General features: G+C 33.1%; 2 protein-coding genes across 5 annotated transcripts in view; one reads left to right on the top strand and one right to left on the bottom strand.

The window, feature by feature from the left end:
- The window catches only part of LOC117121889 (P2X purinoceptor 4-like), an 18,777-nt gene extending 11,279 nt beyond the window's left edge, over window positions 1-7,498 (top strand). The window contains exons 9-13 of one of the 4 annotated variants that reach the window (XR_004447649.1): window positions 139-295; window positions 481-588; window positions 1,845-1,905; window positions 5,350-5,410; window positions 6,766-6,846. Coding sequence is in view for 3 of the 4 variants with exons in the window: in XM_033267275.1 (XP_033123166.1) it covers window positions 139-295; window positions 481-588; window positions 6,766-6,867 (367 nt within the window). In the remaining variant the exon portion in view is untranslated. Of the gene's footprint in view, window positions 1-138; window positions 296-480; window positions 589-1,844; window positions 1,906-5,349; window positions 5,411-6,765 lie in introns of all 4 variants that reach the window. The other 3 variants (XM_033267278.1, XM_033267277.1, XM_033267275.1) reach the window with 3 other exon arrangements.
- Window positions 1-10,775, bottom strand: part of LOC117121891 (N-acyl-aromatic-L-amino acid amidohydrolase (carboxylate-forming)-like) — a 37,608-nt gene that overhangs the window by 24,676 nt on the left and 2,157 nt on the right. The window lies entirely within an intron of this gene.

Here is a 10,775-nt window from a genome sequence, read left to right as displayed (position 1 = left end):
TATATAGCAATCAATCAAAATAACCAAAAGAAGGATGGAGTAGATGTTTTTCATCAGGGTTTCAACTGATGAAACCCTGAAACTTTTTTTTTTGTCTTTTGTCAAATTTCATTGTTTTTATTGTTTTTTATTTTACAGGTTTGGACATTTTTATGTAATAAATGACACAGATTATCGAACTCTAACAAAGGCATATGGTATCTTGTTTGAGGTAATTGTGACAGGGACAGCAGGAAAGTTCAACTTCATTCCATTGACAACCAACCTAGGAGCAGGACTTGCCCTTCTCTCTATTGTAAGTAGTTACTTTTCATGTTGTCATCTGTGAGCTCCAAGAGATAAGTCTTCTGGATGTAGTTCCGTCACATCTGGATGTTTTGATTTGAATAAATAAACATTATTTTTGTTTTTGTAAACTGCTATGAATCATGTTTTTTGTTAAGAGATAAACAATTTTAGTTTTGTAATCTTTGTTGCCAGGCAACTGTGATGTGTGACATCATCACTTTTTACATCCTGAGAAAGGGGACTTATTACAAAAGCAAGAAATACCTGTACGTGGAGAATGTTGATAGTGACGAGTATAATGTGAGTTACAACATGTGTTGCTTTACATTTCAAAGATTTTCCTATGTTTGCTATTGTTTTTCATGCTTTATTTATTATCATGAGTAAAATTATGAATCATGCTCTAAAACATTGAATTCAAGGAAAGTTTTATATTAAATAATTTGAGTATAAAGCTCAAAATAAGCAAATCAGAAGTACATTGCGAATAAATTTTTTTAGAGGAGTTTTATGCTGGAAGGTAGAGCACCAAAGGGTATCTGATAGGGTTTTATTCATATCCTACTGAGGACAACACATTTCCAATTAATAAATTGATAAACTTGCTTACATGATAAGAATTTGTTTAATAAGTCATTCTTACATCCCATTGCTGTTACATTCTGCGTTCATCCTCCCTGTTTTGTAAACCACTTATAAATTGATAAATTTGCTTAGATCATAAGAATTTGTTTATACATCCCATTGCTGTTGCATTTTATGTTCATTCCCCCTACTTGTTAACCACTTTTTTCAGATGGTAGTTCCCCCTTGGCTTTGCTCAGCTATCAGTTCAACAAGAGTATTAATTAGTATTTTATTTGAATTCATTAATTGATAAAGTTTATAATAAGAGAATTCATTAATTGATAAAGTTTATAATAAGAGATGATTTTTTTTTAAATCCACAAAGTTGAATGTTTTTACATAGAGCATCTGTCAGATTTCCCCTTAGTTTGGATCAGTATTTTCTATTTGTTTTTTAAAAACCTACTAAAATGGGAATCTGTTGCCTTGGTTGGTTCTAATGCCCATCTCACTAGAGGTACATAAAATCAAGGTGAGCTAATATAAATTACTTTATTATTAAAAAAAAGCAAAGGTTTGATGAATTATATTAGCTTCTACTTGATGATGTTTAATAAGACAAGTAAAGTTGTCACCTAGTTGTGAAAATTCAGTCCTCAATTCAGGCATTCTTGGTTCAATCTCCAAATAGCTTGATTTTTTTGTATCTAGTTGTAAATACCATACTTTTTCAATTGTAATAGAACTGATTGTGTAAATCAATGATATGAATTTCTTTCAATATTGGTTCCACCCTGTTGGGTTAGAATTTAATCAATCAAATCCAAGGCAGTAGAGCACCAGTTCAACCTAGTTTCCTATAATCTGCTTCTTGATAGAAACAAAGATTGAAAAAGTGATTAAATCATCATAATAATTACAAGCCATGATAGTTGAGCAAAGCCATTGTATGTTTTTTTGCTATATTTCATGCCTTCATCTCCTTACAGCCTTACAGACGCTTCCCTGATGCTGCAACCTCTGAACCTCAAACACCTGGTACAAAGTAATGTAGGTCAATGTGAACGTTCAGTTTTAGTCATGTGACTTTTGTGATGTAACTTGGAACTGTAAATATCAATTACATTTGGAAAGTAGTAAACAAACATTTACCAATAGGAGTTGTAATAATATCCAATTCTAATTAGTCAATTATTTGTTTATAATTACAAATACAAAGGTGTAGTGATTACTTGCTTTCCTCTGCTGCTTCTCTTTATTAAACAAATGTTCTACTTATAAAATTCCTATGTTATTCGAGCTAATATTCTCAACAAATTAACAATTATATATTTTTTAATTATACTTTTTAACTAATTCAGCAGATTGTACCACTAACACTTGCTGCCTCCCCCCCCCCCACCTCACACCAACAACTAGTGTTTGTATACCTGTGTAAATGTTGATTATCAAAAAGCCTGCAATGATCTTGAGCCCTATTGGCTGACTGGGGATGAGACTGTGGGTATGACTGGTGGATGTGTTAAGACTTTGAAAATTGCAGCGTAAAATACAGTTTTGGTTTTGCTACATTAGAATATAAAATGCCAGTAGAAAATTGATGTTTAGCTGCACACGGCATTTTGTGTATTTTGTACTTGATTTAACAATGCATATTGTCTAATGGCACTTGTTATTAGATACTGAACATTATGCATTTGAGTCCAGTGGGTGGATGGGTAGGTGCGTGGGTAGGTAGGTGGGTGGAAGAATATCCAAGAGTATTAAGATAGGCACAATAGGGGGTACAATGACGGAGTGCTTGCTGGGGAGTGATGTAAATGTTTTAAACTACAGTATTTTTTCATTGGGAAGGGGGAATTTTTCTGACGGAGAGAGTTGTATGCCTCCCCTAGGTACACCACAGGAAGGTACAGAAAAATGAGGAATGATGAATGATACTGTAGATGATTTATGCTTAATGGGGTTCACAAATATGGATGCATGCTTGCTGTAGTATGTGGATGCATGTTTCATGTAGTCTCAGTTATTAATTATTTATGTGCTCAACATCATGCCTTTTGGTTTTTTTTTAATGCATTTGCTGGCATTTATGATAACACATTAATTTGATGTCTTACCATAAAGCACTGTCCAAACTATCAATCAACTATCAACATGTGACATGCCTAAATATGGTCATGATCAAATCACATCATGACCATTTATAGGCACATCATGACTATATACAGCAGGGGTGGCCATAAAAATTGGTTGGAGGACCAAAGTGAATTTCTGATTTAAACACCGAGGGGCCGCACCCAAACTTTGATCTTTCCAGTGCTCTTCTAAAAACCTCCAAGCACTGCTTTTACACCACTTATTCCCAGTTTTAATTTTACTTTTTACATATGATCGGTGTCAGGCCATAAAAAACAAGGTGATTTCTAGCCAATGTTGCTTGGCGGGCTGCACAGTACACATAGGTTTTTTATTTCATATTCGCGGGCTGCAAAGAAATCGCTTTGGGGCCGCACTATGCCCACCTGTGATAAACAGTATGGGCATACAGTACAGCAGTTTCTGGACAGAGCCTTGTTTAAATGTGGGGTTTTGTTTGGAACTGGTTTGGTGGTTAATTCCTGGTTTCCATAAAAAAAGTGTTTTCAGTGCAATCGTCGTACTGCGTAGCTGTCCCCGACGCTATCAGGAAGGCTCCCCAGTTCAATCGACCAATCAAAATCACAGAAAGCTGTCGGCGATAGCGTGTATCGATTTTATGGAAACCAAGCTTAAGATGCTTACTTGCTTCTAATCTCTCTGTCCTGAGTTAATCCTGGTAAAAATGCTGAGATTTGTTTAACAATAAAAACAACTTCACTCTGCAAACATCATTAATAGGCAACAAAAGCTTAACTTAACTTGTATTTTTATGACAATAGAAGATCTATATCTGTATCTGTAGCTTGTATAGGGTGTAGCAGTTACAGTATAAAATTTGTCTAATAATTATTGGATGCAAGGCCTGTTGAATCACACCATAAGAATGTTAAATCTTATTATCTTACAGTATTCTTGAACTTTGTTAGTAGCACAATATTGTTTTTCCACAGGAATGTGAATATATCCCTCTTCGTAGTTGTAATGATTGGTAACTGCAACTCAAATCAACTTTGTTTCATGTCTCTTGTAAGGAGGCTGTATTTTCTATTTTGAGAATAAAACACTGAACTATAAGAAATGTATGGCGATTCTGCCAAGCTTCAAACATTCAACAAATAGTAGCTTTTAATTATGCAATTGCTTAATTATATTTACAAGCTTAAGTAACGATTCACATAATTATTATATTTAGTATGGTATTACTGTATTATGTACAGTACAGTGATTTTTCAACCGCAGAAATGTTTTTAAAGCTCTCTGCCGGTTATACAATTTCTTTGACAAAACAAAAACTGTTGTATGCCCATATATAGTCATGGTGACTATATATGGTCATGATGTGATGTCATCATGACCATATTTAGGCATGTCACATGTTTTTGTCAAATAAAATTTGATAGCTTCAACAGGGCTTTAGTTGGCAGCATAGTTATTTTCAAAACAATGTAAATTAATAACCATCTCTGTCATTTTCAGTACATCATTGTTATGTATCTCATTTGCATTGAATCATAATTTTAGTCTGTATCATCATTTTTATCATCATCATTTTTTTTAATGCTAATAGCATTCACATAACCGCTATGACATACAAAATCACAAGATAGCTAATGCTACAAGATACTTGGTCACATGGTGGTTATGCCCTCAGTGTTTGCTCCAGCAGGGGCAGGTAGATTATACACTGGCTCGATGCAGTAGCCAATTGCTTGATGGAGAACTTACTTTTACTATAAACGGATAAGAATAATTATAATTATCATTACTTTTATTATTATTATTATTATTATTATTTTTATTCATTGTTCTTGCAACTTAGGAATTATATTTTTATTCTTACAATTTTAATGATTTTTATTATGGAATATTTTGAAATTTCTCATTTATTCATTTTAGTGAGGATTGTATCTCTGTATTTGAACTGTTTGAAAGAGAGCCTCTTCAAGTCAGCATTGCTGTTAGAGCCACTCTCAAACTATTTTCGAATAAATAAATATAGTATTATTATTATTATTATTATTATTATTGTTATTGTTGTCATCACTACAATAAGAGCATGCTTAGAATAAATCATTCATAAAAAAATTGTGCTTAAAAAGGAAAAACGATGGAGTAGAAACGTTGTTCCTTTTTTAGCCTAATTATTATCATCATCATCATCATTATTATCATCATTATCAGGATTGATAATAATAATATTTTATTAATAATTACAATATTATTTTTATTGTTGTCATCCTTACATTTTTATTATTATTTTTATTTGTTATTGGAATAGTTTTGTAATTATCTAAATGAGTTAGGTTTGGTGTAGCACTGCTGATAGTCACCTTGCTCTGTCTTTTAATTTAGTCTTCTGATATCCAGCTTTGGTCACAAGATGAGAACTAGTCTAGAAAATTACAGAAATCATGTAAGATATTCTTGAGCTATGCTTTTTCTTTTTTTTTTTACATTTTTGTTCTATACAGTATGAAGTATTAAGGTATAATAATGTGGTATGGAGTTACCCCTCTATTAGGAATAAAAGATGTTTACTTGAGAAAAACTTTAACCTTACTGGGATTTGAACCCAAGACCAAACTACCAGCTCAATTGGAAGATAATCTGAATAAGTTTCAAATCCCAGTGGAACATTTTCTTCAACATTATGCAAACCTAGAATAATAATATACATTAATTATGTATGTGACTAAACATCTTGATTGCATGTTCAATAATGTCTGCAATGACATACTTCATTTAGCCTCCTGTTCCATAATGCATTGCCATTATTCAATTACATTCTTTTGTTACGCGAGTTGTTTGTTCCACTTGTTTGGTCTTGATATGTACATGAATTCTTCCTGTCATTAATTTGATTCGCTTAGCACATGTCCGTTCTCTTGCTGCAAGTTCATTGTCTTAGCGTGAGTCCATTGCATCTTTGGGTTTAAGTGCTTTTCCTGGATAATGTGCAAGTCGTCAATGTCTGATATCTAACTCCTGATTTCACACTTGAATTGTGGGTCTCAGCATGTCATTACATCATTTCTTTAGATTATAGAACTATGCCCTAGATTCAATATTTAAACCATTCATTCTCTATATCTTTATAAGTGCTCCCAAAATGCAGTTTTGGTAGTTGGCTTTTACTTCAGTTTTTAACACATACACATTTTTTTCTTCAATTTTATATTTTAATACATCACATTATAATAAACTAGGCTTTATGCCAAGTTTTATATTATGTGATTTATCTATTTATTTGGCATTACTATAAAAAAAATCTTGTCCTAATGGGGAAAAAAGTTATGCCAGATTTTGGTGTAGCTGAACATTATTTAGAGGGTCAGGGTCCAATTTTGACAAATATGCATATTTCTCAAAACACTATCTTTATATTTTGATATATTTAATGTTGGTATAGTTTATAATGATATTTTTCTGTTAGTTGATATAATAAACACTTATCTAAATTTGAGGATATTATGTTTTTTTAATTTAACAATTTTCCTATTATAACCATTGACATCAAACCAATACCACGGGTGTAATCACGCTTAGAAATGTGTTGCCATGAATGAAGGGGGAGCTACTAATTCAGAATTAAGTAACTTTTCCATTTTGAGTTCCAATTGATATGAAAAACAAAATACATTTGTTTTAATTATTTAAATCAAGAGTTCAGATAGGGGAAGAAAGGGGTTTTCTTGAGCTTGCCTGGCCCTAACAGATTATTCCACCAAAGTCAATGTCTTTCATAGACATGTTTTTTTTTTTTTTCAGAAATTTGAAAATGAGGGACAATCAATATCAACAGCCACTCCAGCAAGGTCCACTAACATGGGTCCACTGACCGCAGGTCAACCGTATGTTGACCCTTTGTGAGCAAGTTTTCGATGTCTTTGAGGAGGCTGAAGCAATATTTTGAAATACCAGTTTAACAATTGCTTAACTAGTACTTTTGATATATTTTCCATTTGCTTGTTTTGCTTTGATGATGATATTTTAGTTAATGTTCTGTGCATCCTTTTCTGTACTTTTATCCTGATTAATACTTTTATTTAATCAATATAATAAAAATATTTTGTTACAAATTTGTATAAATTAAGAATTTATTCAGCAATAGAAGACCATTATATAAATGGACTTAGGGCAAACTCAACATTGGGCTGGTCCAGGTGTACTAAAAGAGATCCCTGGTAGTCTAAACCACTGCTTGGTTCCTGAGTTTTGTTTGTTCATATACATATATATAACAACTTTTATTCAAGATCTATAGTAATTGAATACAATTTACTGTAAAGTTTCCTGTGCGTATACAGTTAACAAAACAAAACTAAAACAAATCATACCACTTATTTTTATCTTATTTCTATCATAAAATTTTGATTTTGTATTGAGTATTTGGTGTAGACCTTTGATTATTTATTCTTCTTGTTGATTTTATTGTTTACCCTCCTGTAAATGGTGAATTTAATTTGCTGTTGGTTTGGGTATTGAAATAAAAAAATAAAAAATATATATATATTTATATATATATATATATATATATGTGTGTGTGTGTGTGTATTTACACATACAGTATTTTCTTTTGATTTATATATAATGAAAATAAATACAATATAAAAGAATTTACAACTTAGGGTAGTGTTGCTTTTGAGCAAATACTTGGAATGCAATAAATTATAGAAAATATTAGGTGAACTTTTTTATACTTAGGTAATAGCGATTTTATGATCAGGAACATGAGACATTGATATAAATGTGTATATGTAAGAACTATAATATAAAAAATAATTTATGACCAAATTGAAACAAATTTAATTAGCATATTAGAGTAGTGAAATTGTTTTTTTTAGTTGCAAAAAGAGTATGTATAAATATAAGTCTAATCACTGGTCGTAGAATCACGATGATATTTAATTTATCATCAGTAAATTATGCAAAGACTAAAAGCTAAAGTTTACTCAATCTATAATATTTTTAACTTCATATGAAACATCAGTGTTTAAAATATGTTGGGAGGTCGGTATGATTGATTGATTAATTATGTTTGATTAATTGATTGATTTTGATTGATTGTAAGTAGGAGTATTCCCCAAGTCTAAATGTAATTTAATATGTTTTACATTTGTTACTTTCTAGTGTGTGTGTGTATACACTAGGGGAGGGTTAGGTGTATGGGGGAAAGGTGATTTTAAAATGACATCATCATTTTAATTATTCAAGGAGACAGAGCCTGTGTTTGTGTTCCCGGATCTAACTTAACGAAATAAAATATCTTAGCTACATAATTAAGTAATCAACTAATTAACAAATTAACTAACAACCAACTAATTAATCAATCTATCAACCAATCATTCATTCATTCATTCAATCAATTGATATTTTCATTTAAACAAAAACTATGTACTGTTTTGGGATGGGTGAGGGTGGTAAGTTAGAGTATGTTTTTTACACATGAAATGATGAAAAACTGATGAACCCACTTATAGGGTAAGGGATACACAAACTACTTTGTTAACAAATTAAATATCCAATTCCAAATTTTCAGAATTTAGTATATAATTAGTTGATTATGCATAATTCCTTTCCCTTTTTTCCCTTACCCTTCCCCTTTTCCTCTGTCCCCCTCCACCAGACAAAGATGTACCCTCGTGTCAATCAAACTTAACAACTGACCAATCAGAACAATGCCATTAATACACGGCTGTCCTACAAACACGTGTTGTCGCTCAAACGCACGTGTTTACGTATATTTAGGCTGTCGTTTTGTGGGACCTTAGCAACAATATCCAAGGGACGGGGGTCGGATCTATTATCTGATAAGTTATAGAGGGCGAAATTTTATTGTCCTTCCTTTATATTAACGTTTCTGAGTGATAAACACATGCGTGTTTATCTTGTAATAGGCTTTCAGTATAGTGTTGGTAATATGCCAACCAGCAAGTGCCAAAGAAAGTAACTTTTTATAGGACTTATGTGGATTATTGATTTTTTACGAATAATTTTGAGAGCAGTGTACGTATTGCTTGTACACTCTTTCTACTAAAAACAATAAATTATTTCAAATTTATATTTATTTTGTTTTTTTTATTTCAATTCAGTGTGGTATAGGTCTACATGGACTTTATGACAGTAATGCGAAACTAATAAAATATAGTTAATAGTATAAAGTAATATGTAGCATCGTATAAATGCGCACTGTTACTTTTGAGATGGGAGGAATCTGAATTTAGGACAGAAGAATGATGTGAGTTAACTACTACTATTTGAGCCGAAATACAGAAACGCACCAATTGTAGTAGGCTAGTGTATGTACATACGTTACACCACCTGGTGGCTGTAGGTATACAATGCGAAACACGGATTCGTAATCTCGTTGTCGCTTGTAGCCGTGATACGGTGCCAACCACTAGTCGCGTAACAAAGATGTCCGAGGCCCCTGCCTAAGACTTCATTGGGCCCTACTACTCTCGGAGCGAAAGCCTATATATAGGCCTATGGGGCAAAAAATGCTGATAAATATCCCGGGCCCTTTAAGGCCAGGATCCCCTGGTTTTAGCCAGCGAAAGGCTCAGCTGTTACGCCACTGTGCCAAACACTCCCGTTTTCGCATTTAGACGATGCCAAATAGTGATCCGTAGGCCTTATCCCGTCATCTCTGCAATTGTGAAATCTAGGTCGAGGTGTTTCTTCGAAATTAAGTTTTGCTGTTATCACACATCTTGTATAGCATGTATTTTCTACTAGCAGACGAAATCCAAGACAATACAGGGAACCTAAACACGCAATTATTCGGATCGATTGTTTCAATATGAATGGTCGGTAATTTGATAGAAAGCACTTTAAAAGCTTTTTATCTTTTGCTATGTACGTAGGCCTAATTGTGATTACCTTTGATAAACACAGGATACTTGCGCGCCAATCTTGGGACACAATTTAATCAATTAGGCCTAAATGTCGTTTTCTCATCCGTCGACACATCACTTGCAGTGATTTTAAAGAGCGTCAACTTGTAAATTTCGCCACATTCATCAGTATCATCATCAGTAGGCCAATCACAATCATCAGTTTTTTTAGTCATCGTCATCAGTTTATATAATCATCATCATCATTTATATAATCATCATCATTATGTTTATCAACACCATTATCCTCGTCCACCATAAACACCAACATTACCCCACAATCATCAGTTCTATAATCGTTGTTTTCATCGTCACAAGCCCGAAGCCAAGATTTTTATAGGGGGGTTCTTTTTGATACTAAAAGGGCACTTGCGGGCGAAGCGAGCACCATTGGCTGGGGGAGGGGGGGGGGCAGGGTGGAAGCGAGCACCATTGGCTGGGGGAGGGGGGGGGGGGGGCAGGGTGTCGCCACGGGCCCCCGGTGGGGTCCATGGGAAAAAGGCGTGGCTCGGCATTCTAGACATTTGCAGGTGTTATTTAATTGATTTGAGAGGCCATACATTTTTTTTAATGTATATATTAAAGAGGTAATTTTTTGAGTTGGGCAAAGATAAAAAAACAAAAAACAAAAACTACTAGTTTAGTACTACAGTACTGGTAAATTATCAAGAGCCTACACTAGCATGATACAAACTCCAAAGAAACCAGTAGGCCCAATGAAGTAATTACAATAATTTTTAAGAAATAAGAAATACTGTATGGCTTATAGCATTTTGAAAGTTGTATCATACTGTACTCAGCAGACACCATCCCGGTATTTCTGAGTCTGAATGGTCATACTGCACAATAAAATATTGCATCCACATCAATATAATATAATAT

Source organism: Anneissia japonica, unplaced genomic scaffold (assembly GCF_011630105.1).
Source record: "Anneissia japonica isolate Jap-2015-1 unplaced genomic scaffold, ASM1163010v1 scaffold352_len1594369_cov220, whole genome shotgun sequence".
In the NCBI taxonomy this organism is placed as follows: domain Eukaryota; kingdom Metazoa; phylum Echinodermata; class Crinoidea; order Comatulida; family Comatulidae; genus Anneissia; species Anneissia japonica.
This window is presented reverse-complemented; position numbering and strand designations above follow the sequence as displayed.